This window comes from Lates calcarifer, linkage group LG18 (genome assembly GCF_001640805.2).
Source record: "Lates calcarifer isolate ASB-BC8 linkage group LG18, TLL_Latcal_v3, whole genome shotgun sequence".
Classification (NCBI taxonomy): Eukaryota; Metazoa; Chordata; class Actinopteri; family Centropomidae; genus Lates; species Lates calcarifer.
In genome coordinates, this window is record NC_066850.1 from 14878660 (window position 1) to 14906370 (window position 27711).

The 27711-nt window shown below is 41.2% G+C and overlaps 2 protein-coding genes across 4 annotated transcripts in view; one reads left to right on the forward strand and one right to left on the reverse strand.

The window, feature by feature from the left end:
• The first annotated feature begins 55 nt into the window (after positions 1-55).
• On the forward strand, positions 56-5054 carry LOC108888344 (HMG box-containing protein 1). The gene is made up of 13 exons (XM_018684308.2): positions 56-117; positions 1448-1552; positions 1846-1953; positions 2073-2283; positions 2500-2626; positions 2721-2832; positions 2917-3026; positions 3113-3269; positions 3363-3507; positions 3658-3776; positions 3880-4063; positions 4161-4302; positions 4406-5054. The coding sequence occupies exons 2-13, from the start codon at positions 1462-1464 to the stop codon at positions 4421-4423; spliced, it is 1524 nt and encodes a 507-aa protein (XP_018539824.1). The 5' UTR covers positions 56-117; positions 1448-1461; the 3' UTR covers positions 4424-5054.
• A 1036-nt stretch (positions 5055-6090) lies between these two features.
• ptprz1b (protein tyrosine phosphatase receptor type Z1b) overlaps positions 6091-27711 on the reverse strand; it is a 58510-nt gene continuing 36889 nt past the window's right edge. The window contains exons 4-33 of one of the 3 annotated variants that reach the window (XM_018684304.2): positions 26938-27089; positions 26754-26849; positions 26559-26625; positions 25768-25925; positions 24510-24660; positions 21887-22071; positions 21211-21337; positions 21057-21109; positions 20206-20709; positions 19764-19944; positions 19131-19349; positions 16632-18218; positions 15960-16104; positions 15776-15867; positions 15605-15690; positions 14469-14489; positions 13300-13396; positions 13126-13208; positions 12881-13015; positions 12257-12388; positions 11961-12118; positions 11735-11870; positions 11510-11656; positions 11263-11356; positions 10242-10315; positions 10000-10128; positions 9728-9880; positions 9497-9639; positions 9265-9400; positions 6091-9043 (exon numbers count right to left, since the gene is read on the reverse strand). In XM_018684304.2, the coding sequence (XP_018539820.1) occupies positions 8900-9043; positions 9265-9400; positions 9497-9639; positions 9728-9880; positions 10000-10128; positions 10242-10315; positions 11263-11356; positions 11510-11656; positions 11735-11870; positions 11961-12118; positions 12257-12388; positions 12881-13015; positions 13126-13208; positions 13300-13396; positions 14469-14489; positions 15605-15690; positions 15776-15867; positions 15960-16104; positions 16632-18218; positions 19131-19349; positions 19764-19944; positions 20206-20709; positions 21057-21109; positions 21211-21337; positions 21887-22071; positions 24510-24660; positions 25768-25925; positions 26559-26625; positions 26754-26849; positions 26938-27089 (5585 nt within the window). In that variant the 3' untranslated portion in view covers positions 6091-8899. The remainder of the gene's footprint in view (positions 9044-9264; positions 9401-9496; positions 9640-9727; positions 9881-9999; positions 10129-10241; positions 10316-11262; positions 11357-11509; positions 11657-11734; positions 11871-11960; positions 12119-12256; positions 12389-12880; positions 13016-13125; positions 13209-13299; positions 13397-14468; positions 14490-15604; positions 15691-15775; positions 15868-15959; positions 16105-16631; positions 18219-19130; positions 19350-19763; positions 19945-20205; positions 20710-21056; positions 21110-21210; positions 21338-21886; positions 22072-24509; positions 24661-25767; positions 25926-26558; positions 26626-26753; positions 26850-26937; positions 27090-27711) is intronic. The other 2 variants (XM_018684306.2, XM_051077551.1) reach the window with 2 other exon arrangements.

The following is a 27711-nucleotide window of genomic DNA, read 5'->3' on the forward strand; positions in this document are numbered from 1 at the left end:
CCGAACTGGCCAATGAGGATGAGAGAAGCTGTAGATTAACATCAGATCTGGCCAATAGGATCGCTGGGGAAAATGTGTTTATACCAGCCCCCTTTCCCGTACAAGGCGACTGTTTTGGTGAGTTAAGGAAAGTTCATTGAAATCATTTTGGGGTTTTAAAGCGTTGAATTTGATAAGATCTTACACCAATTGAATGATTCTTTCCTTGAACTTAGCACACGAACAATAATGTGGAGCTGACAAGGTTTATTTTTGGTCGTAAATGCAGTTTCGCTTCTCGCCCCGTAAAGGTTCATTGTTGACGTTAGCTAGTTGTTTTGTTGTAACTGCCTTTGCGCAACAAGATGGCTCGTCCGTTTTAATGTATAGAATCATATTTCCTATTCTCTTGAATCTCATTGTTATCGTCCATTTGTCGGTTAAAATATATTCGATGAAGCTTATACTAGTTTTCGTCGACGTAACTTCACTATTTCAACGATATTTTTTGTTTCGTGACAACAAACAACACTGCTTCGTCTTAAGTTTTACAAAGTGTAAAAACGTTGTTACCAACAATATTTAGTGTCAGCCAATAATATCAGAGCAGTCAGTTTATCCTGGATGTTTAACTTCGTGCTTTTTACTCATTTTGAACTACTTACATCGAATGTATTATCGCTGCCCTTCTCAGTATTGAATGAATGAGCTTTTTATGCGCATGCGCGCAGGATCTCAAAGTTTATAAACAAGAGAGAGTCACATGATGAACATTGTGAAATAGATAAGACTTTAACATGTCCTTATCGTGTTTACATGTCTGAGGCCGACTAATTCATCGTATTATTTACAGTTATACCCAGATAATTAGATAAAATGCTGAATTAGTGAATATACAAGAGCGTTGAGAATGTGTCTAAACTTAGGTGCGTTTTTCAAGTAATGGCAGCCAGCCCAAAATTACCCTATGACCCTATGTCACCCTGTGTTTCCTTATGTCACCCCAACCATTTACAGCCTATACATTACAGCTCAGTAAGATTATGTTTCTCTCTCTCTCTCTCTCTGTCTGTCTCTCTCCCTGCCCCTGGTGTGTGTGTGTGTGTGTGTGTGTGGTTTTGTTTTACTCTATCTATGGGTTCTGAAAACCAGTACAGCCAATATACCTGAGGGGTCTGACAGCACTGTGGGGACCAAAATGCTGGACTCCACAGCTGAAATGGCTGTTTTAGGGATAAGACTTTGGTGTTAGGGTTGGGGTAGAATTAGGCTTAGGTTAGGGTTAGGCATTCAGTTGTGATGGTTAAGGTTAGGGTACGGGGTTAGGGATTGAAATATGCCAGTAATGACAAAATTACTTAAAAAAACATTTTGTATTGTAACAACATGTATCATTAACTTAAAAAATACTATGCTAAAAAAATAGTAAATAACTATAGTGTATAATTCATCTCTGTACACGTTTTAGTGACTGTGGACATCATGGTGTGGGAGGTGGTGACCCCAGCTGTGCCATCCAGCGACTCCAAAAATCACAAGATCCGGGAGCTTGAGCCTCAGGCTGAACACGCAGGTAAAAGCAGCTGGTATGCGGATGTTGGCTAAACCTAACCGATACCTGTGTGGAGCTGAATGCCGTGAAAAGAGCCTCAAAACTCCACACGTAAATGTAACTGAATCCATGTTTATTAGGTGATCTGTGCACTCACATGTTGCTAAATAAAAAAGAATGTCACAAGTATATTTTTAGACCTTTGTATGCATGGAAAGCTTTTTTTAAGTTAATGAACTCAACCTGTAAAAGTCTCAACTCATAAAGTGTGCTTCCTATACAGTCATCTCCTGTTTATCTGTTCTCACCTTCAGGAGTGATGATTGATGTAGATGGAGACCAATCACATGACCTGCTCCGCTGTGAGGAACACTTCCCCTCCTCACCTGGCTTCCCCACCAGTGACAGTTACATGGAATATGGTACATAAGACACAAGCATACACCAGGTTTAACACAGTTAATGGAATTACAGCATCATGGGGGCTCAACTGTTTCTTTTTCTGAACTTAATCACCTGGGTTTTGTTTTTACTCCACCAGACGACCTGCCAGACCTGCAGGAGGTTCAGGAGGAAGCAGAGCCAACAGCACCACCTGTTTACCAGGTGGAGATGGGTGTGTCACACCAGGAGCATCATGCATGCGCAGGAGCACACAGCCCACAGCCTCCTGACACACACTGGCTGACACAGCTGGCTCACATTGCCACCGGGCCTCAGAGCCCACTGCTACAGGAGTCTCCTCACAGCAGGTAGACACACTAAAACACAAGTCTTTATCATTTAATCACATCTAAATCCAACTTTCTTCTGAACCATAACTCTACTTCTTATCTAAATAAACTTCTGCTAAATATTCCACTGTTTGCCAACTGTGTAAATGACCTTGTGTATTCTGTCTTATATTAGTTACTATGAGTCAGGAGATTTCTCTGACCATCTAGTTCATGAGTCTGTGTCGTTTTCAGCTCCTCTTTGGTCTGCATCTCCAGCACCAGCAGTGATCTACATTCCTATGCCCGGCCTCCTCCTCCTTTCCCCAGCAGCACCTCGTCACCTCCCCGAGGTCACGGCAGGGAGCGTCGTCGCAGCAGGGTAGAGCTAATGTTTACCTGCCTCCTAGAGTTTGAAACACTTGGTTCTGGAGGCACTTTTGTCTTGATGATGCTTCTCCTTCCTGTTTCCACAGACCAGCAGTGAATGTGGCTCTGCGGTATCAACCAGATCCTCTCTGTCTGATGACGAAGACATGGGCTGGAGCTTCTCCTGTCCACCCACTGCCTGGCACTGTTTCCTCAAAGGTACACACAGAAACAAAGACTCATGCAAATGGTTTTATATCATCTGTGTCTATGTAATGAAAACCTGTTCCTCTGTGTCGTCAGGTACTCATCTGCGTTTCCACAGTGGCTGTAATGTTGAGTGGCAAGATGCTGAGGAGTTGGACTCTGCTGAGGAAGACTCTGGTGATGAGGAGCAGTCCAGATCTCTGAAGGTACATTATACAAGAAGCTTGTGGCTACACTAAGATCGTTAGGCCGTTGAGTTCACATGTACTTTTTGTATCTTGCTCTTTTACAGAGTTACGGCTCTGAGGGTCTACAGCTGGTGGAGCATTCAGAGATCGTGTTGTCTGGTCAGGCTGTCCTACAGCTGACTTTTGACCCTGGTGTGTTTGGACATGCCCCCATGTCTGCCAGGTGCCAACTTGACCACCCCTTCTATGTCAAAAACAAAGGTAGGACTGATGATGAGACAACACTGAAGCTGATTAAACAGCTCAGTTATCATAGTGACTTCTATTCATATTCTCTGTCCTTCTTTTTATCAGGGTGGTCATCCTTCTACCCAAGCTTGACTGTGGTGCATTATGGGATACCATGCTATGAAATGGAGGTAGGAGATGTGTGCCTGCCTCCAGGACACAGAGACGCCAAACACACGGATGACTCACTGGTCTTTGACACCTTTAGAAGGTAAAATAGACACTTAGTATAATATTCATCTGAGAATGAGTCAAGTGTTAAATGCTTTATGCTGTTCCTAACCTAAAGTAGCAAAAAGGTAGATGATCAAATTGATTACTGTGTGTGACGGACCTCTGTTTGTGTATGACTCTCTCTCAGTTATGCCTTCACTCCTCTGGACTCCTCTGCGGTGTATGTGTTGAGCAGCATGGCCAGACGGCGGCGTGCCTCGCAGTCCAGCGGGGGAGCTGTTTCTCCAGACAGAGACACATCACAAGGTTAGTGAGATAATCCCGTGTGAATAATGACAAACACGCAAAGCTCACAAACAGAAAGTGGACTAAAACACAGGTGATATGTGAACCTGTTTAAAACTCACAGACACCCACAGTCCCAGCCACTCCCGCTCTCCTCATCAAAAACCAACCAAGAGCCAGCACGCCGGCGCACAGGGAGGCAGTAACACCACGCCCAGTAAGTGCAAGCGGCCAATGAACGCCTTCATGTTGTTTGCCAAGAAGTTCAGGGTAGAGTACACACAGATGTACCCCGGCAAGGACAACAGGTAGGTGTGCTCCATGATGTGTATTATGAAGCCGTATTCCATATCTGTGTTTATGAAATGGTAATGACTGTGGCGTGTGTGTGTGTGTGTGTTGTAGAGCGATCAGCGTCCTCCTTGGAGAGCGCTGGAAGAAAATGCGAAGCGAGGAGCGGCGGGCATTCACCCTACAGGCCAAAGCCCTCGCAGATGAACAGAAAAGACTCAACCCAGACTGCTGGAAACGCAAACGAACCAACTCTGTAAGGACACGGACACACACACACACACACACACACACACACACACATACTGCTCAACCCAGTGCTTTGTACTGCTCTCTAATTCCTCCTCTTTGCCTAACAGGGTTGTCAGGGAAATTAAGCCTACACAGAAGAAAAGAGGACGGCTGACAGAACCTGTAGGAGACACACACACACACACACACACACACATGTATGAAGTGACAAAGAAAAGAGAGCTATGCATAACCTAATACTAAACATTATATTTTGTTAACAACACACTTGCCTCCCATCTCTCAAAGTGAGGATTTAATTCATCTTTTTTCACACAGTGAAAACGAGCAGCAGTGTCCGCTTTAGCTAATCACACTGAGCTGCTCTCAGATGTCACCCCTCTCTCTTGGGGTGCTGATTTTTAAGAGGAATAAATCATTATATGTTTATGATAATTATAGCCAGGTTTATAACTAGACTCAACAGTTAGAGAGGATGTGTTGCCAGACAAAATTAAGAAGCAGATCAGCAGGGTTTTAGCTACGATTTTACAGCAATGTGACAATAAAAAAAGAGATTCTGATCATTCTCAGTTTCTCACAATATGCTTGAAACAGGTGGAAGTTGTGGCGCTGTAGCATTTTAGGTCAAGTAGACAATGTAGCTATTTCCCCAAATTATATTTTATATACACACATATATATATATGTGTGTATATATATATATATATATATATATATATATATATATATTTATATATATATATATATATATATGTGTGTGTATATTATATATATATATATATATATGAAGAAATATACAAAGTATTTTCTTGCCTGTATTACTTGTATTTTCACTTGGTGTATTTCAAAAGACAACATATTTTTACTTTGCTTTCACATAACTCATCTTGTAAAATGTAGTTATTAAAGAAATGTGCACTGTAAATTCTCAAATAGAGGGCCAGGCCAGGAAAAAATTAATTTTAGAAGTGTTAGAAGGTTCCATCTACATCTGACCTGTTTTAGTTTTTAATATTAAAATATTTCTCGCAGTTCAGGACACAGAACTCCCCTAGATTTTTTTATTTTGAAAAAGGAGTTTGTTTTGAGTTTCCCTGTCAGTTGCTCAGGGGCGTACAATCAAAACACATTGTACTAATGGAGTGAATGATGATTATGCCAAATTTACAGATAGCCATTGTAGTATAGGTACCACTAACAGCATTGGTACAGCCCTCAGCCTTTATTTGTAGAGGCTTTTATTTGAGAATTTACGGTAATTAGTAAAGGATATAAATTCACATCACAGTAAACTGCCATTATAGGACAGACAGCAGGATAACATATGGGTATGATTTTGATGATCAGCCATCATCTACACTGCTGAAGTGTCTTTTAGTTAAGACACTGGCTCCTCAGCAGCTGTAGGGAACAGTAGGAAATGCAGGATTTCAGCTAATGTTATTGCTTTTGATTCTAACATCTCTGTGTGCCATAACATTTTTTAGATGTGTTCTATCAGAGTATCCTTGTGTATAATCAGAAACATAAACAGAAACAGAAATACAGGTGAGGATTGATGATGTTCATGTTACTCACAGCTTTATTTAAGGAATGTTCAGAAAAAAGCCCACAAGTGCTAAAGTAAAGTCTTCAATAAAACCCTAGACTTGGTAAAATGACATCACCTAAAGACCTGATGCAAACCCAGGTGTGTGAGGCTTTAGAAACACCACGTGATTGGATGAAAGTACTTATACTGACCTTCATATAGAGTTGTGTCCATGTGGAGTGAGGCGGTGGGAATCTGCTTGGGGTTGAAGTGCTTGAAAAACTGAAAAAAAGAAGAAAAAAAAATCAGAAATAGCGAAAAAATATATATATTTCCAGGATGGGCACTCATACTCTCACTGCATAACGAGGTTTATTCTTAATGCACTATATACACTTTATCTTATGTGACTGCTACAGTATAATGTGTAATGACAAATATTAATATGATTATATAGAAATATATATTTTTTGCTTTTGACTTGTTAACCTTTCATGGTTATGCATTGATTATTTGACTTTTGTTTGTTACTATCATGTCATGTACAGGTCCATCAGGGGAGACAATGCAATACAATGTATTATAGTATAAATAAATAAAAGCATGATAAAGCTATAATCCTGTTTGTCGTGTGTCAAATTAAGGAGACAAGATTAGGTTTGAAACAGATCTTTAATTTTGTTGCTATATACTGTACATACTGCACCAGTTTATATCTGGAGATAAAGGTATAGACATGAAGCTGCTACTTAATCATAAAGATAAAAAGAGATAACATTCCATTAAAACTATAAACATGATCAATATTTTCAGGCTAAAATTATCAAATAGAAGCCACACAGTTATATATGTGTAAATGACTAGAAAATCACCTTTTATAGTAAAATAGAAAATATATAGAGGTACAATATAAACATACAGTAATTTGGCCTTTTGATGTATTCAGGGAAATTTACACAGAAAGAGTTCAGACAAATTACAGACATATCTGCTCTGAATCGCCCTCAGATTCGCACAGATTCGAGCTGCGGTGTCGTCTGAAAGTGATTCAGAGGTTGACTGATTTAGCCTGACGCAGTGGAAACGTTCCTCAGAAATGAAAACAGTCATAGCGGGTGGCACAGGGGCTGCGGGGATTCAAAGTCACAGCTCTCAGCTTCTGAATTTCATTTTCAGTTGCTGAGGTTCATCAGAATTGAAATCCTCCCAAAATATCAGTAAGTTCGGCTGTTTGTCTTTTTTCTCGCTGTCTCAATCTAAATGTTTGCAACAATATGGCAGCTGTCTCAGATTAATGATTCTTCTGCTACAAGAGTGGTCTGAGAGGCTGTGATATTTTCTGCCTACTATGAAAACATTAGAATCCATTATACAGCCACGGCTACAGCTGTCAAACCTATAGGGAGTGGTTGACACTCAAAAGACAGAGTTCAGGTGGAATATCCCTTTAAATTCCAGATCACATTTTATACAAAACATCTGGTGACACTTCTCCGTCTTCTCTCCGACCTTTACAAACAAAACGAGACACTGATCCCCTTTAAGAAAATAGATAAAAATCACACATCATTATTTTGGCATATTAGTCACACAGTTGTATCAAAACAGATTTAAAGAACAAGAACGTGAATTACAAAAGGCACAGGGCACCAGAGACCATGGAGCCAGAGGCAACGAGACAGAAACAGCAGTAAACACCAGCAGTCATTTTACTGTCACTGTGAGGACTTAGAGAGTTTGGTTAGAGCCCCAAAATCAGCTGGTTAATGTGCAGTGTAGAAAATATTCTGCAGGTAAATGGTTTCTATTTTCATTTACATTTTATTTATATTTAACTGTATTTTCACATTTTCTTGCTTCAATTTGTAGTTTTGCCTGTTTGCCAATGGGAATTTTTATTAATATTTATTTCTGCGTTTTAGAAGAATGAAGGAAATAAATGAGAGAAAAACAATAATAAAATCAAGAGAAAACGAGAAGCCACAAATAAAAGAAATACATGTTTAAAGATTCAAATAGAAGTTAAAAGTTTAAGGTAAGAGTTTAAGGTAGGTGTGTTGTTGGTGTATCAAGGATTATCATTTCCAATGAAATATTGGGAAATGATGAGGTTAGAAATTCTTTTTGAATTTTTCGACATTTCTTTAGTCTTTTTCAGTGGATGTTCAGGCCTCCTCTCAGACAGTGTTGAAGCTCTGCTGCTTCAGGCTCCATGCTGACTAGCAACAGATACACAGTTGGAACATTTGTAGGTTTTTGCTTGAAAAGGCAGTGAAGTTTTTCTGGTACCACTTTTTAATAATTAACCTAAACGCTCGTGGGGTTTTTCACTTTCTTAGAAGCCATCACACACCACATCACATTTGTTGATGTTACTACATGTGTTTTTGGTCCAGTCATATGGAGCTTTGACAGCCTGCTAATCCAAACATTATAACTTATAACAAAATAAGTTATAATGTTGATTTATTAGCCATGATTAAAGTCATTAGTTCACTTTTAAAGGTTGTCTTATTAGAAAGTGGTACCTCTTCTCTCTTAAAGTAAAAGTCAGCCTGTTGGTTCTGTAGCTAAGTCTGCTGTGCATGCTCACACTGACAGTATGGTAAGTACAGATAGTCACGTTAAATGCCTGTCTCAACCTGCCAGACGTTCAGATAAGAAATGTGTGGGAAAAGATTTTGGGTGTAGTCACTGTGTCAGAGAGGTGACGTATCAGGAGATCCTGGTTCCCTCATCATAAAAAGTATGATTTTGTTTTCAGACTCTACAGGGCTTTTGATGATTTATAGCTTTACTAGATCATTGCCTTTTATTTTTCAATTGTGAATAATGATCTCTGGTCACTGAACATACCGCGCATTACAGCATCAGCATGCTCAGTTGACATGACTATGAACCACAGACACAGAGCTGTTGGTGTTTGTCCTCTCATCACATGTCACTCAGTCTATACTGCTATGTGTATGTGTGTGTGTGCTTGTTGATGTATTTTCTGTGTACGCAACATGTTTATGTGTTAAATTTGCGTGTGTGTGTGTGTGTGTGTGTGTTTGTGTGTGCATGTCTACATGAGTGACTCCAGGCTCTCTGCGATGTTGGTCTGCCCCAGTGGTACAGATCCGTTGGTTTCTGGACTCTGCAGGGCTCTCTGGTCCTCCTGGCTGCTCACCAGACTGAGCACGGCTCGGTACAGATACTGGTACTGCTCCTGTGGGGGATGAGACACTTTTTTGAGGCTGCACCTGCCACATTCTTAAGACAAAACACGTCTTACCTGCTACTTCTTTTTGAATTGCTTTGATTTTCATAACCTGAAAACTGGTGAATATGGCTGAAAATGACCCCATTGTTATTCTAGAGTTCATAAAAGTGCCATGGTGCCATAGAGAGTGTATGTCAGAGTGTGTGTGTGTGTGTGTTGGTACTTACTATATCATTAAACACCCCAGGCCTCATAAGGTTGGTCATCCGTGCCACCTGGTAGACGTCTACAGCTCCCTCCTCCTCTAGTAGGCTGGACAGGGTGGTGAGAGCACAGAACAGCCCTGATGTAGCACCTCCCAACCTACACACACACACAATGGTCGTGCTTTAGAAAATGGACCTTCCTAAAGACAAAAACAAACTGTTAAATGAGTGATCCTATTGCTGTTGTACTCACGGATCATGTACGACCATAGGTCCGTCTGTGTGTCTGCTGTGCTCCCTGACTGTGTTGACCAGATCAAAACTGTTCCTGATGGGACTGTCTGGGTTTGGCCAGCAGGGTGCGCTGTACTGACGCACCTCCAACACATAATTGTTCTAGAGACAGAAAGGAGGCATTAAGACGTGTGAAAGAGAAATCACAGCACCTACAGTCTGTGTGTAACATGCTGTGTGTATGTATTACCTGTGGAGACTCCACTGTAAAGTCCTGCACCAAAAGTCTCTCATCATTGGACAGACACACATGCTCCTCCCCCGAGTAGGACACAGTGAAACCCTCAAAGTTCATTGGTTGGTCTCTACTGGGCCAGCAGACGCAACACTCCCCCTCTTCACCCTGACATAAACAACAAAACATGTATACAGTCATTTTATAAGTGCTATATAGTGTGTGTGTGTGTGTGTGTGTGTGTGTGTGTCTGTCTGTCTGTCTGTCTGTGTCTGTGTGTGTTATACCTGACAGTGTGTGTCTGGCAGACGAACGACAGTGTGTGTGTTGTGCTCCCAGATCATTCTCCAGAAATCAGCCACAGTGCTGCTCAGAGGAGTCTGGCTCACTATGAACTCCTTACTGTGGTGATGTCCCTGTGAAAACATGAGCAGCATCAAACTGCCAGCAAACACTCTGCTGCTGTACTGAAAACAGCAGAAGCACCCTTTGATCAAATATAAATATATGCAGTTGCCGGTTGTCTCACCATGACGTACGAGGCGTTGATGTAGCCTGTGGAGTTTGATTCTGAAGCAGTCAGACAAACTCTTGACCTCTCCACTGAAGGAAAACACAAAGACATGAGCCAGCAACAAAATATGAGAAGCATCGCATTGTTCATAGGCCTCTTATCCACACTGATAAGCCAACCAGTCCCAACAAGTTCACTATGGTCCTGCACCTTATTCTAACAACACAGAGTGAGACTGTGTCGTTTTCTGAAAGAAGAAATGACACATTTTTCCTCCACAAATAGAATGCTACAGCCATGTAATCAGCAGGTGATGTGGCTAATGTTAGCAAACTTTGTGACATTGTGTAACTGACATTATTTAGCCAGTATGCTGACTGTACAGACTACATTTCAGCAGTTATCACTGTGCTGTAATTGCATTCATTGGCCACAGTGGCCACTGTTCAACAAAGGTTTAATAGAGTGAAGCATGCTGTGTAGGTTGTGGATGAAATGATGGAACTTTCACACTTTCACATCATTATCAGTGCAGTGGATAACTTATCCAAGTTTCCCTCACAATTTTTTGTCTAAATAAAACATCAAACTCCATTTGCTCTAACTGCTGTTTGTGAGGTCTAGAATGAGTTTGAACAGATGTTAGACAGATGTTGCAGCTTCTGTTATCACACTGATGGTTCCTTTTCAGTTTGAGGTGCTTGGTCCCCTATCAGTCCCTGGTATGATAGAATATTCCCTGGTCCAAAGTTTACTCTGTGGAAACTTGCTTAAACTCAAATTAATGTAGAACATGTCGATGTAAACTCAGCTTAAATAACAAAGTTTGTAAAATACAGACTTTGACAGCAGCCTCTACATCAGGTAATAAAGCAAGATCCACCTTAAGGCCCTAATCATGTCAATTGAAACTGTGATTTTGCTGGTGCAGTTGATCAAATTACCACAAACCAGCTGTGGTTTCGGGGTCCTCTAGGTGTCTAAAGTTCTCAGGCAGTTGCCTGCTTTGCCCAGTCAGAGACCCAGCTCTGCTTACCAGGCATCAGAGCTCTGGCTCTGTTCCTCTCAGCGTTGCCATCTTTCAGGGCAGTGCTGTAGTCTGCGTGCTTCGCCTGGCGCTGACTGATCAACTGAAACACATTCAACATGAGTCAGTTAAACTCATTATATTCAGTGTGTACAGGCACATGAGAATAAATGAAGTATGAATAAATGATAAATAATCATTAACTCTTGACTTTACAGAGGTTTATGCGATATGGAGGGAAAAAAGTTTACTATACCTTGAACTGTTTGTCCATGCGTGTCCTGCCTGACGCCCCAGGGGTCAGGAGGTCAGACACATAGGTGTGGAGGAGGTCAGAGGTCACAGAGGTATCACGGCTCAAGATGGCCTCCACCAGAGCGTCATGGATGAACACGTACTGCTCCTACAGGTGTACAACAGTATGTTCTCAATAAGGACTGTCAGTGTGTGTGTGTGTGTGTCTTTGTGTCAGTTTGCTTACCTCTGTCTGAACCAGGAAGTTCCTCTGAGTCCGCACATGTTTTAGGAAACCGAGAACGTTCACTGTCCCCTGATCCTGGATCTGCTGCAGCATGCTGTCTATCACTATGTATGTTCCTGTCCGTCCTACACCAGCACTGTGATGCACACACATTTCATGTCAAACGCACAGAGTACATTCAGAACATGGCATATCAGAAATAGTAGCTCTCTTGTTGAATGTGTACCTGCAGTGTACCAGGACAGGTCCCATCTCCTGTGTCCGGGCCCGGGAGGATGCTCTGATGAAGGACAGGACGGGCAGAGTGTATTCTGGGACACCCATGTCTGGCCACTGGGTGTAGTGGTAATGGAGGACTGTGTGTTCAACCCTTCTCTGAGACACCTGGAAGACGAAGACGAAGAAGGTGTTACCATGTGTGTTTGTGTGCCTGCATATGTGGACACTATCTGAAGACACAATTGGACCTTTCAGAATGTCACTGCAGCACCTGTTGTTAGTTGATGTTTGTGTCTTATGTACCTTATTTGTGGTGTCTCTGACAGTGAACGTCCGCAATGTGTAGTAAGCCAGGGTCTTGCTGCTTTTCAGGGTCACCTGGTATGGACCGTATTCCTCCTGGTTCTCGTCTGGCCAGTACTGGTCGCACTTTGTCTGTAGAAGGATAGAGAAGATACAACCAATGAAGAGGTGTGAGAGTTTCAAAGGTCCTTTTGTCGCTGTGAGGAATCAAAATTTACAACCAACAGTATGAAATATTGTAGCTGACATGACCAATCCAAACCATAGGGGGGCAGTAATCAACTAATGCTTAGGTCCTTAAAAAATACTCCGTCCATCCACATTAAAACTTAAAACTTTAAAATTAAAGCTGCAATTATTGCCATTTGATTAACATTTTTATATTAACAATGGGCCAGATTGTGTGATGTGATTGTAGGGAACATGAAATTATAATAAAATTGATTTTAAAAACTTAAATAAATATATCTACATCAAAATTTAGATAGAGATATTCACATGAAAACAAAACAACCATTTCCAAACTATACAAGTACCACGATATTAAAAAAAAACTCAATCCTAGCTTGTAGGTATCATCACAAATGGAAGATGAATACTCAAATACTCAAAGTGACCTCCTACCCGTCCTTTCTCCTTGAGGTTGGTGATCATGACGATGACTCCGACATTCTGCTGCCAGATCATCCTCCAAAAGTCTTCCCTGCCCGCTCTGAGAGGACCCTGAGCTGCGATGTACGCCCTTGTTCGCTCATAACCCTGCAGGGGAATCCACTTTTTAGTCAAGAAAACACTGGATATACTAAAATGTGTGCATACATACAGGAAAATTATAATAACAGTTAAACAGACCACAGAAATGCACCTACATCAACAAAGTTAGCGTTGATATAGTCCCCACATTTCCCATCTCTGTCCAAGCTGTTGGAGAGCTTCACTCTGCTATGGTCATCTGGGGGAAGAAGAACACCAATGAGCTTAATTGTTGGTTTCTACAATTACATGTAAATGTTAAACAGTGGCTATATTAAACAGTGACATACAGGCTAATATGTTGATGTAGCGGTTCTTGCTTTTGTTGTCAGGGTGATTGGAGCTGTCAGCGGTGATACCCATGTCCACTGTACACGCTTGCACCTCCTGAAACACAACACAATATATAGTACAACACAAACAGGATTTAGATTAATGACTCGGAGGAGGCTGAACATGCTAATGAGCACAAGGAGCACCCTGGAGCGACTGGAGTGAACATCAAATGTGGCTGTTTTTCTTCTGGACAGGTAGGTCTATAATATTACAATATGCTGGTTAAGCACTTATGAATGAGGTAGTCACTCAAATTAAGAAGAGGAGTAGTGTATGAAATAAAAAGCAAGACTTTCGTGAGAGAAAAATAAATGATGGCACAACAGACTGATGCTACATGCCCTCATGTTGACTGTGAATGGAGGTCACATTACAGTTTTTTCATCATTAAAACCTTATGGTGCAACAACAGACTTAGTGCAGTACAGTTGCATGGATAATAGGATTATAATCTCTGTTGTGCTTAAAAGTGCTATATGTAAGCAACATTAGCATTAGCAGCTGTCTACATTACAACTGTTGCTGGACTGAGGGCAGACTAGACACTACTGTGACTCACCATCACAAAATGGTATTATAACAAGAGATAGACTGAGGCTATCTGGTTAGCATGCTAACTTCAGTAAATGAAAAGTTATGAAAACAGAAGCAAGAAAAAGAGCTAACATTGGTATTGCTTTCCAACACTGAAGTTTGATGCTGAAACACATCTCCTCTAGACTGGGAAGTAAACTGCTGTTAATGTTGGCAATGTAGAAATAGCTGAAACTCGCATATAGCACCTTTAAAAAAGACTGCATGACTATGAAATATTTGAACTATCTCAGTTTGAAAATATATCTGTGAATAAGCTTCCTATATCAACAGAAACCTAGAGAAGCAGAGAACAGTAACTCTACCTCAATTTCTGGCAAACAGTAAAAAGTTTACATTTAATATCACATCTGAAAAATAGATGATGAAGTCCACAAAAGGACAACAGTGGGCCAACAGAGGGTTACATAAGGGAGATTTCAATTCAAACAAAATTTACGTTTTCCAGAGGTGTAAAAAGAAAAACAAGAAGAAAGAAAGAAAACAGCACCTCTGCAAGTGAAGAGGGGTGATACTGTAGGTGTCTTACCTCATAGGATTCTTTGACAATCTAATGGAGGGTGGTGAGGATGCAGAAAGCACGACGATGGTGGTGGAGGAGGTGAAAGGAGAGTGGGAAAGGGGGCAAGATGACAAACAAACAGACAGACAGACAGACAGACAAGGAGTCAGTGCAGGTACAGGAATATGGGGTTCAGATACACACAGAGAGGCGGTGCTAAGTGGGAAATACACTGATTTTCCCATCTGATCTGTGGACTTAGCTATGCCCTTTTATTCAACACTGTGAAATATTAAGGCATCATTTTGATTATGCAAATACCTAAAAGGCTTGCATGTATCTATAAGTCAATTAAGACTGGTTGTAGGTCTGTTGCTGTTGCTATAGAAAAGGCAAAAACACTGTAACAAAAAGGGGGAAAATGCACAAATACACTGTCAACAGCATGGAAAGAATAAGACCACTTAAATTTATCCTGTCTGTGTGTGTTACTCAAGAGGTTCATGCTAGGAAACAGGGGTGACTAATGCCATGCAGATGTACCTACTGGTTGAAACTAAGCCACAAGCTGTTCTCAAACAGGTAACCAACATTCAGATATCAATTCTCTACATGAGATGTTGCCAAAGTCTGCTTTCACATTTAATACAAACAGAGATGGAAATTTCACCGGCCTGAAAGCTTGCAACAGGTAGTTTTTATTGATCTGTACAGATTTGTGCAAACCTGCCTGTCAGAGCTCTGTCTGTGCTTGTGTATTTGAATTTAGAGTCTGGAATGAGCATGCAGCACCAAATAGCATTGCCGTGGTTAGTACCAAACACCCTTTTGTACAGTTCGTACTGTTGTATAACATGTTGTACATGAAGTTACATATCAACACTGGACTACGTGATATTCCTGTAGAGCATGATGTTAATAGAGATATGGAAGAGCATTAAGCGGCTATGACAAATGAGTTACTGTCTACTAAGTGGTCCTTTTATCCTGGTTAAATCTTTGTCAGCAAAATCTCAAGAAGTCTCCCCACAGAGCCATCTGCCTCCATCTGCTATCTTTTACTGGAGGAGTTTTTCAAAAATATCTTTTGGTTGTTTATGTCCCATTGTGAAAGAAAATGCCACAGACTTTTTTCTGAACTCAAATACTTATCATGAACATACCTCAAACTCCTTGTAGAAGGTGTTGGTGGTGTGCAGCTCCATGACATGCTTCACAAACTGCTTCACTGTCAGCGGCTCATGACCGTCTGTAACATGAGAGTGAACATTCAGCTGCATATTTAACACCACCTTTGATATACTGATGATAATTTGTGTGTGTGTGTGTGTTACCTGTGGCCAGCAGCAGGGGTGTAGACGGAGCAGATATGACTTTAGGTGATGCACTGTCATCTGGGTAGAAATTTGCTGCCTGAAAACAGTTTCTGTGACACAAACAAATCAGAATCTCATTTAACTACATAGGTGAACTTAATACAGACTATGTGTGTGTGTGTACGTGTGTGAGTGAGTGTACCTCCAGTAGATGAGTATGCCCACCAGTACCAACAGACAGAGGATGGTGAGAGTGGAGACGACAGCCAGAGGAACGACTGTCCTCTTCTCCCTCTCCACGCCTCCGACCAGCCCGACCCGAGACTCGTGGCTGCTGTTGCTGCCCTCTGAGAGAGACAGGAGGGAAGAGGTCGAGCAGGGTGAGGTGTGGTGGGTGAGAGACAGAGAGAAAAGGGGTAGAGAAAGCAGGGTATGGGGGAGGGAGAGTCAGTAAATCTGCCCCCAAGACTTGGGTATAGCACAATTAGCTATAAACACAACACTGACATATTATCTCCATATTAGGTTGATGTGGCAAAAAGTTAATGACACATTCAGCAGAAATGAAACAACATTAGAATTCTGTTTAAGGTCTGTTTGGTCTCTACCTCTTCTTGAAGGAATCTGTCTCTTTAACTACTAAATGCTCCACTGTGTGTAACCAGCTAGTTGCTAACTTTGTCTGCTGTTTGGTACTGAGCAGAACAGAAAAGTTAAAACCTAAACTGTCAGCCCTGATAGCATTAGCAAAGGTTAGCACTTTAACTTATGTCTGTGAAAATATGTACAGTATATGAGAGGGAATGACTGCCATGACAAATTTAATCACAGAGAGGTAATGGTGAGGAAAAGCTGAACAATGTCTAATATTTACCTTCCATTTGCTCCTCCATTGCCTTGTTGGCATCTGTCAGTCTGAGCAGAGGGACTATACGCCCCAAAACAGGACTTCTTGCAGCATCAAACAACAGTCTGTCCACACTTGAGAACTGCTGCAAACTTTCTCCAATTACAACTGCATCACTATCCTCTGTACCACCTTCTTCAATATGTTCCACACTCTCCATTCCTACTTTTAGTTTACCATCACCATCTCCCTCCCAGTTGTCCTTGAGAGACCTGTCAAGACTTTTATTTTCATCTTCTTCATCATGTCCATCACCATTGCTATTTTCTTCACTGCTGTCAAACAGTGGGAACTCTGCTTTGGGTTTATTTTGACTGACAGACAGCTGCAGACCATCTCTCCCTCCAAGTACAGCATCTTTGTTGCTGTCTTTTCTTCCATTGCCTTTACTATCACTTTCCTTTTCAGCTAGAGCTTTGATATCCTCCTTACCATCACTGGTTATCTTTCCTTTTTCTTTATCATTTTCCCCTCCATCTCCACCACCCTCTCCAGAACCACTGACATCTTCAGGCCAGCTAAAAACTCTAACGCTTTCAATTCCACTGCCGTTCTCAGTGTCATTCTCAGTCTTTCCTACAGTTTCACCTTCAGTTTCTCTCTCTTTTTCTTTCAGCATGTCACATCCTGCTATGCTACTGAGCCATCTGGCACTATCCTCTGTTTCTCTATCCATTTTCCACACTACCTCATTCACAGTCTCATTTAGTCCTTCTCCTCCAATCTTTTCTTCTTCCTCATGACTTAGCTCACTATCATTCTCTGCTATCTCTTTCTCTGCTGCTGTTTCCCACTGTTTTGTGCCACCTTTATTACTTCTTGCCCTATCTATATCCTTATTTGTTTCAGTTGCCATCTTAGTTGCAGTTGATCTACTCTTTTCCCTAGTATCATCCACCTTGAAGCTAACAGTTAAGCTTGCAAAAGTAGAAAGGTCAGTCTTGATTGTAGCCACTTCATCAAAGTCTTGATTGAGCCCATTACCATCAAGGCCAGAGCCTGATCCACTGTCCCCTGTTGATCCGTCTGAAAGATCCAAATCTTTAGAATCAAAGAGAGAGTTGTGGTTGTCATTACGTCCAGTCATCCTCAGTTCCTCTTCATTGTTGGGATGTGGCAAGATGTTCAGTCTATCTTGAATCCTAATGTCACTTTGAGAATGAGGAGCATTTCTATTTAAAGCATTTTCAACAGAGCTTGTTTTTGATAAGTTGATGGGACTCAAGTCATAATCAGACAGAAGAGGAAGAGAGTACTCAGTGCTTAAGTGATTTTGAGAACCCAAAGTGGTAGAAATCTGAGGGCGTTCTAAATCCATTTCTAGATGGACAATAGAGTGCTCCTCAGAGGACTTGTCATTGTGATGAAAGTTAACACCACTCCTCTCATCTTCAGGGAGGGCAAGAGAAGGACTGAAACTGCTGGGGTATTCATTGATGGGGTTGAGTGATGGAGGTGACAAACTGAATAATCTTTTTGGGACAGAGACTGCAGCAGAGTTTGTTAAGCCAGAGGAGAGGTCAACGGTTGAGTCCTCAGACCTGGGTGTGTTTGCTGCAAGAAAAGTCAAAATCACAAGAAAACTTTTCCAGGACACCAAAGCTTTGAAATGTTTCCCTTTCAAAAGGACTATTTCATGCCAGAAAAGATAAAAGAAAAGGAAAGAGCTGAATTTCCAGATATGGTGGACATGATAGTTTGACCGAAGTCAAGAAATTCAGATAGAAGTACAGAGTCGTGACTCAGCAAAGGTTTGATCAATATCAGGCCCACTCCATACACAATGTGCAAGAAGAGAGCCAAGTTATTTGTTGTGATTCTGAGTGAAAATCAATCAGCTTGGTGAGGACAAACACATAAAGTGAATGCTGCATTCTTCAATGAAGACAGAGGATAAAAACAACCACCAGAGTGTGCCCTTCAGCCAGAGAGAGGAATGCAGACCCAGAAGGAAGAAAGACAAGTCCCAGAAGTAGATGCTAATCACCAAGCTTGAGTGGATTTGAGTAGATTAAACAACAACCCAGAGAAATATGACCTCACGTGGAGTCGTAACATGCTGAAAGATTTGAAGACGAGTCAAGAATGTTTCATTTCTGAACCAGTGAGAGTGAGAAAGCTGCTGATTATTACACTAATTATTGTCAACGCCAGCCTTGTTCTTCTCAACCATCATCATTACAACCATCAGCCACCACCACCACCACCATTATCAACCTGATGCCACTATACAAAATGCCACCATGATCACAGAGCACAGCAGTGATTAGCCAAACAGCAATGGGCCATTAGAGGAGAAAGGCAATCATCCACTGCAATTAAGTCCAGCTCTCTACCCACCACCAAAGAACATGTTTACACCATTCTGCTGATGGTTAAACTATGATTTGATAGACACTTTACACAACAAGGGGAAGTTAATATATATATAAGATAGAGAGGGTGTTCTTGGGTGTTTTGTCTTACCATTGAACATGGGCTGGGTTGTATGCATCAGCACCTTGAGAAGAGATGAGGTGGTGAATGATTTGTAGACTGAATTGGCGAGGGTGTTGCTGGCAGTTGCAGTCCTTGCGGTGATCCAGAGGGAGGAGGAAACTGACGTGATGGTTTCTGGTGGAGGTTTGTTCACTGGGGCATCGCTGTCTTCAGGGGACAGTGGGGGGACTCTGTCCACTTTATTACCTGTGGGACAAAATGAACACAATGATGACATGACATGATGCTGCATGATATGATGCAAAACCTGTTGTGGCCTAAAGTGACATGACATGACATGTTAAGCTATGTTGTGACATTGCACTACATAACATGATAGGATTTTCATGTTATGACATGATGTGGCCTTACATGACTCTACTTGGCATGTTGTAATGTAACATGATGAACCAGAGCTTGATGTCACATCATGATGTGTGTGATGTGAGGTGAAATAATACAGCCTTATATGTCAGATGATCTGACATGTCATAATGTAATGTAAGGTGGGATATCATAAGACATTTTGTCTTCTTTTCCAGGCAGTAGCAGAACCAACCCAAGACGTTTTTGGTAAATGAGACTGCCAAAAATGAATAAGCTCTTCCTGTCAAATCTAACCTGGCACCACAACAGCAGCAGACTGTGTTGCAGTGGAGATGGTGGTTTCCAGTGGAAAGTTGTTGACTGTGTCTTCATAGAAGATATCTGTGACCTGGATGTCCTCCACAGGAGGTGTGTTGAGGTCCGACTGAGGAGAGGGCACGCCACTTTCACCAGCTTGGTCTGGTGTATCTCCTGACTGTAAGTGAAAGAGACAGTGGACAAAAACAGACTACCTATGGAGGTATGGAAGAAACTACAACACCACGAAACAAATCTTTGGACACGGTTAAGTTGAAACACAACAGTCTGGTATTTGGAACTTACTAGAAACACTGTGTTATATTGTGTGTCTCAGTTGTTTGTTTCAACATTAGGGCCAGGTAACAGGTAATTCAATTTAATCAGGTTTAAAAAGAGAAAAATGAGGGAAACAAAAAGTCACGTTAACCTGAAGTACCTGATGTGGCAAAACTGACAATGATGCCTCCTCAGTCATTTGTCTGTGGATAATTGGCAGTGTGGTGGTCCGAGCAACTGGAAACAGGAAGCCCGGCCGTTCAGTTGTCTCAGTTACCCAGATTGCACCATTGCTGTCAAAACCTGCATTAGTAATGGGCCGGTTGGTTGGGATCCTCCTGTCCTCATCAATCCAGTTCTGATCCATATCATCTGGTTTAGACTTGTTTCGGCCCGGTTTCTTTTTCACGCTCTGGTTGAGTTGAGTTTTCTGGAGAACTGCAGAGTCGGAGGGAGTCTTTGGGGTCGAATGGGGGCTGACCTGGACTGGGATGTTCTGGTTTGCTTGGGTTTGGTCTCTCGGCTGGTTCTGGTGGTGTGTAGGCTGGTTCTGGTAAACTCTGGTCTGCTCTACTGGGATCTCTTCAACAGGGCTGTGGTCCTCCAGAGACAAATCCACCTGATTTTGGTTCTCAGGCCTCCCCCATCTGCCTTTAGATAAGACCTAACAAAAATGAAGGATTTTTACAGCTTCTTCCTTAAATAAGTGAATATAAACATTCTACCAAAATCACAGTGGTTGGGCAGTTGTCTTGTTTACTTCTTCAATATTCAACTGATGAGGTAAGTCTGCACTGGCAAATCTGAAAAGTCCCTCATAACCTTTGGTACCACTCTCCAAACACAATGACAAGCCTCGACTGACATAATTACAGTCATTTGCATAATAATTAGGCTCCCTGATATGACTGAATACAAGGCAAACTTCAGCTCCGCAAAATAATCCAGCAGAATGAAAGCCAACATGCAGAGCGGTATCAGGTGAAACCACAGACATACAGATTGACCTACCTGCCTGTAACCCTCCAAGTCTTTTGTGACAGTGTCAGAATCTGAATCACTTTCTACAGAGAGGAAAGAAAGACTTACTTAAACATGTGGTGAATGTGACACTTCAAATACACACTCTTACTTTGTATGAGATTTTGTGTATGTGTGTCTGTACCAGGATCTTCTAACGGCATGTCCACTATAATCTGGTCGCTCCATCGTCCTCTGAGTCCATTGGTGCAAACAGCCACCACCTGAACTACATAGCTGCTGTTGGCCAGCAGGCTGGGAATGATGGCACCCTGAAAAGTCGCATTGACAAGTTTCAATTAAGGTTTAAATTTAAATTTAGGTTACATGCACTCTTAACACAGGTGGTATTACATTGTGACAATTGCCCCAATCACTAGGAGGAGTGTCCTGTGCAGTCCCCTCATCACATCCTAAAAGACCACCCACAAAAACTACTAAAATGAGTCAAACTACCAAACCACAATGAAAAAAAAAAAAAAAAAAATGCTGCGCTAAGAGTCAAAAACTACAAATTCAATAACAAATAATGCACATACATTATAAAGTATGCAAACAAAGGGTTTATAACAGTCCTGTATTTGTGTTGTGTTGGCATGAATATTGATGACTTTAGGGATGTTCAGTGACCTGTGGTCAAGAAGCCAAGACTGATCGTCATTATCAATCAAGCAATCAATTTAATCAATCTAGATCCTAAACAGCACTTGCACCATGAGAGTAACAGATGGTGAGTCAGAGTGGATGATGAATCTAACAAAATGACTGTAATTTATATTCATTATCTATTTATAAGTGCTGTGTAAATAAATCTGTCGTACCACATCCTGGTCCCCATCGGTCCTGTACTCCTGCTTGCTCTGGTCTCGGCCCTGCAGCCTCTGGTAGGTGACAGTGTACCAGTCGATGGTGGTGTCGTAAACCACGCGGGGACGCTCCCACGTCACCACGATGGTGGTGTCGTTCTGGGCATCAGCCTGAACGTTCTCTGGCTCCGAGCTGCAGGCTGGAGACAGCAGAGAGAGAGAAAGAAAATTAGAATGACTGACATGTGAATACGATGCAAAACAACTCAAAAATTATGCAACATCGCACATTAAGCTCAGTGTTGCAGAAGGTAACTTGCTGTTAATCTACTGTACTGAAAATGGAAGAAAACAGGAATACATTTTAAAAAGGCTAGGTGAGTGTGGCAATGATCAGGAGGGGTGTGTGTGTGTGTGTGTGTGTGTGGTGTGTGTGTGTGTGTGTATAGGATCATGAATTTGTTACAGGCAAAAAGACCCCTCTCTGAATTTCTGAATACTTTATTTCAATTTCAAAAAGAGCAGCAACATAAATTGCCTGTGCTGAGAGGAGCAGGGGTGCTGAACTACAAAGTCAAGCTCCCTGGCAACCCAAAAGACCCACTTTACTCGAGGGTCGACTTTATGAAGATGGAGCGTTGTGAATTATATCTTTTGATGATCATGACTAGGCTGACCTTGGAGGACAGCTGCAGAGGAAGTAGAGCAAGGGCAGTATTTTCAGTCATGGAATTAATAATATAATATATATATTGTTCTCTGAGGCAAAGGTTACATTCTCTCCACCATGCCGTCCAAAAACGTGGTATAAATTAAAAAAGATACAGAAGTTCAGAGAGGTGGAGAGTCTGGATTGACCTCTTTAAAGCCTAACAGAGAAGACTTTTCATAACATGTTGTATGTGGATTCAGTAGCACTGTTTATCCACACCAGTGTCTCAGCCAGTACTCTGAACTAAGATCTCTGCCAGTCAGAAACTAAAGCTGCAGTCATATAGAACAGTTCTCATAGCCCACCATACTAGATGACCTACAGGCACTGAGCCCACAAAACAAAACAGGCTCGGTACTTAGAACAAGGAAACTGAAACAAAAATGAAAGTGAAACGGAAAAGATATTTTAAAGCAGCAAGAGGAGATCAGTTCATGTCTGCAGCTCTAGATACAATTTCTTTTACTTTGTCTAAAGAATATTGTTTTTCTTCACAGTATTATTTTGTAGGCCTGCAACTAACAATAATTTTCATTATTAATCAATCTGACAGTTATTTCTTAAATTAACTGATTCATGGTTCAGTCTATGAACTGTCTCAAAACAAACAAACCCATCACAACCTCCAAGATGACATCAGAGGATATCTTGTTTTGTTCGACCAACCAAAGTCCAAAGCCCAAAGATATTCAGTTCACAACAATATGAGACCAAGAAAAAGTCTCTCATTAGAGTTGTTCTGACCTGAGATTATTTGGCTTTTTTTGCCACAATTCTTGCTTAAAAATGTGAAATAATCAAGAAATGATCTAAATAATTTATTAGTCAATCATTTTTAACTTAATCTTGGTGTAATATGATGATATATTACCACTGAAGATACTTTCTCTGGTGTAAAAATGTGTCTGTATCATTAAGAGGAGACAGATGGCAGCGCTTTGGGAGGAGGTGACACAGACGAGATAAATGGTGTTAAAATTGTAATTGGTCATCAAAAGTCCATAGAAGTCCCTAAATACTATGTTACCACAGGTTGGTTTAAAACAGACTTCACATGGAAAGGTATAGAATTATGTTTAACAGTCCTCAAGATGCCATTTGACTGTGCCATGTGCTTCATAATCACAGCAGGGATCTAAATCTAGTCTGTGACTGGAAGGTGACTGAGACTCATTATACAGACTGGTCCCTTTCAGTGAGCTATATTACTTTACTGTTTTTATTAAAGTAGCATTTAAATGTTGCAGCTGGTCAAGATAAAGCTATTTTCACCTGCTTTATAAACGGCTGGGTAGTTTCATCCATAATAATGTATCTTATTTCACAAGCCGATCACAGCTTCTGTATATAATTAGTTGAATGAATTGCATCTACAAAGTAACGACCCTGCAAGGAATTGTACGTTCCCAGGATGTTCTAAGAACACTGGAGTAAAGGACCTAGTAATGTTCCCAGATGGTCATGATGTGGCGTTCTTTAAAAAGTAAGGGGACGTTTTATGGCAGACCTTAGGGGAACATTCAGAACGTTCTTGGAACGTTTAGGGGACCGTTACTACAGGATGGAACGTTCTCATATGACCAACAAGGAACCATATGGGAACATTTTGTTTACATCCAGAATGTCCTCTTTGTGACACTGCTATGTAACTATAAAATAACCAAATTGGAACGTCCCCTTAAAATCATATAGAAAACTTCCATAAAAAAGATGTTTTCGCTACGTCCCCAATGTCCTGATTTGGGATATTCAACACCTTTGGAGAACTTTTAGTGTGCGTTGCACAAGGTCCCCCGAATGTCCCCTCATATGTGGGTGGTATCTATGGTTGTCAAATAAATCTCTTATCTCTGAAAAAGTGAAGTACCTTAATGGGAAATAAACAAATATGAAACAAACAAGCAGAAAACGTGTTTGATGACATACTGGGTGTGAGCACGTCCTCCACCCCGGTGTACGAGGCAAACACCTGACCCATGAATTGTTGCTGCTGCTCCCTGAAGTTGTTTTGCAGGTAATCCGTCAGCATCACATAACCAGCCTGCTCCATGGTCATCACTTCACAGAACACCTCCAACTGTGGACAATGATGCAGAGACACAGACAGACAGACAGAGAAGAGACAGAGAGAACAGGATGAACAGAGAGAACTGAAACAAAGACAGAAAGATGTGTCTGTTGCATATTTCCTGTTTCTCTGTAGCTGCCAAAATAAACTAAAAACTGAAGCCTGTGAGTGTGTGAGTTTAAGAGGCTTGTGTTGGTGCCAGGCAGAGGCAGAGAGACAGCACTGCTCTATTTTTGGTGAGCTACGATGTGCCCGTGCCATGGCTTGCCACCCCCGTTTCAATCATGCAAACACAGACAAACACAAGCATACACACACACACACACACAAATATGCACATACAAAACACACATACAAAACAAACACAAGCACTGGCATGACCTCATTCGCTCTCCATTATTCTGGTACATAATTGATGTTTATTACACAGATGATTTCATCCAAAGTCGCTGTTCCTCAGAGGTCCTTAAATGTCTCTAGCCTGGAATCAAACTGCAGTAAGGCTCCAGTGTGAGCTTGTGTTGTCTCTACCTTTTACCAGATTACACCACTACAAAAACTCTATTCTGTAAATTCACATTTTGACTAAGCCTGTCACATTGAATCACTTCAGTGTGACATTTTGTTTTTGTTTTGTGCACAAATGTCAAAGACAGCTGACCTGAAAACAGCCACAAACTACAACCAGACACAACAACTGCAGGCAGCAATGACAGACTTTGAAGAAGACATTTGTCCATTTCATGTTGTCTTTTAAAACTGAGCACTAAAGCAAATGTTGACTGATGCTTTTAATGACTTTTACATGAGCCAACACACCAAACAGAACAAATGAACGCTTCTTTTTCATTATTTCAAAGCACTACATGAGTATAGCTGCAAGTGTCTAACATTAAAAATTGAAAACTTGCATCATAAAGCCTGCCGGCTCTGATCAGACATGATGCTACATCAATGTAGTAGTAGATGCTGTCACTGATTTCAAAAGAAGCTTTTCACATGAGTGAATGAAACCCAACATTACTATAGTGGACCTTTTTTCTTAATTCAAGAAATGAGCACTGATGACAGCGGACACCTGTGTATGTGAATGTGTGTGTGACCAAACCTACTGACCTGTGTTTCTGATATGGCCACAGTGTTTTTAAAGACAATCCACTCCACCATTTCAGTGCAGGGAGGGGCAGTCAGAGAACCATTGTAGATGTAATATTTATCTGTGTTATTAGGCAGCAGGGACCGTAAGGTGAAGGCTTCCAATGACCCACTCTTACCTGGTAAAGAAAAATAAGTAAGTGAGTAACAAAATGTCACAACAAATAACAAATCTTTTGTCCCGTGCTGCATGACCAACTTAAACTGAGCATTTTAAAAATGTAAGACTGTATGTTAAGGCTATGATTTTCATGATGGGAGAGAGAGAGCAAGAGAGACTTTTAATATTTTTATCATTCAAAAATATCCATTATTGTGCAGTTATGCTGAAATAACACTGCTTTGATGCACACTTTCTTTTTCTTGTCAAATTGCATTAAATCCACCTAACTGTTTCCTCAAAATTTAACACTAAGAGAATACACTGTGTCAAATACTAATTTAGAATGAATTGGTGGAATGTCTTGATTTAAGTGTTGATTTCATTGCTGACCATCATTACTCTGCTGCTTTCTCTGCTGATTAAACAAAATATTCTCCAGAATTAGAATTTTAGCTGGTGAATAAAAAATCTAATTTGCTTCACAGTGTTTTCTTCTCGGAAGAATCTAATTTGTATGGTGTTCAGTGTGTGTCTCATAGGTATGACAGCAGGAGTTATATTTGCCTAAACGGGATGTTAAACAACAACCTCCAGCTGAAGGGTTTATTATGTCATCATCTGCACCCAGCTATATGAGGGAGTGACCTACCAAACCTGCTGACAGTGTTGACTGCATCGATAACAGGAATTAAGTTCTCGTTGTCTTCCAGGCTGATCTGTGGACAAGAGCGCAAGATTTTGATGTGGATTTCACAGACAGGCAACAATCACATTACTTTTAGTTTATTTGAGGAGGTACGGATGGATCCTTAACACTGGGTCACAAAGCAACTCGTTGACCTACCTCAAAGAGTACAGCCAAAGCAGAGACCCTTCCTCCTTCCCTGATAGCATCATCCAGCCTTTGAGAGTCATCTGGATCGTAACAGTAGATCTGCATCTGAATGAGTGTAAGAAACAGGTAGGTTCAATTGTAGAAAATGTATTAACCGTCTGTGTGTTGGTGGAGAAACAGACACTTTCTTTACCTCCAGAGGGTATTTCATTCCATTCAGGCTGTGTTCAGACCCATCTGATGTTGCGTTGCAGCGGCCCCAGTGGAAGGTGATTCTACCAACACGAAACCTGGAGCTCAGACCTCCTCCACTCACATAGAACTCTCCTTCCACATTGATGGCCACTAAAACACACACGCACTTAAATTGACCCTTTATGTAGACCAACCTTTTGAAAAGGCAAATGAGCAAAGATCGGAAGGGTCCATTAAAATGCAAAAGGTGAGTTGATTTGTAAAATCTCATTTCAACCTGGATTTACTCCAACAAAAGTTTAGGGACACCCAGTTATGGATGAGGCTGACTCACTGAAAAGGAAGGACCAAGCAGAAAACTTCATGGCTCAATGCTAAAACCTAAGTCCAAGTGCCTTAAGATGTAGGAAAAGAATTCTCTAGTCGCTCACATCTCACATTTGGAGACTTGCTTTAACTAAAAACCTTTAAAAATCGAAAAGAATTAAAAAATACTTTTAACTGCCATATGACATATGTGAATGACATATTCACACTGTAACAGCTGTGTGTAAGAGTGCGCCTCTGTTAATGAGTGTTTGATGAGGTGGTAATAATCCAAATAATTCACCTTGGATGACAGTGTAACACTTTATCACTGTCCATTCTTTCATTCATTGATTCAAACCTTCATCTAAACCTAAAAAATCATTGAGGTTCCCCCACTTGCAATGATGTGAAGGTACAGAGAAAAATGAACACTCAGTGAAAACAATTGCACAGCGAGGTGAGG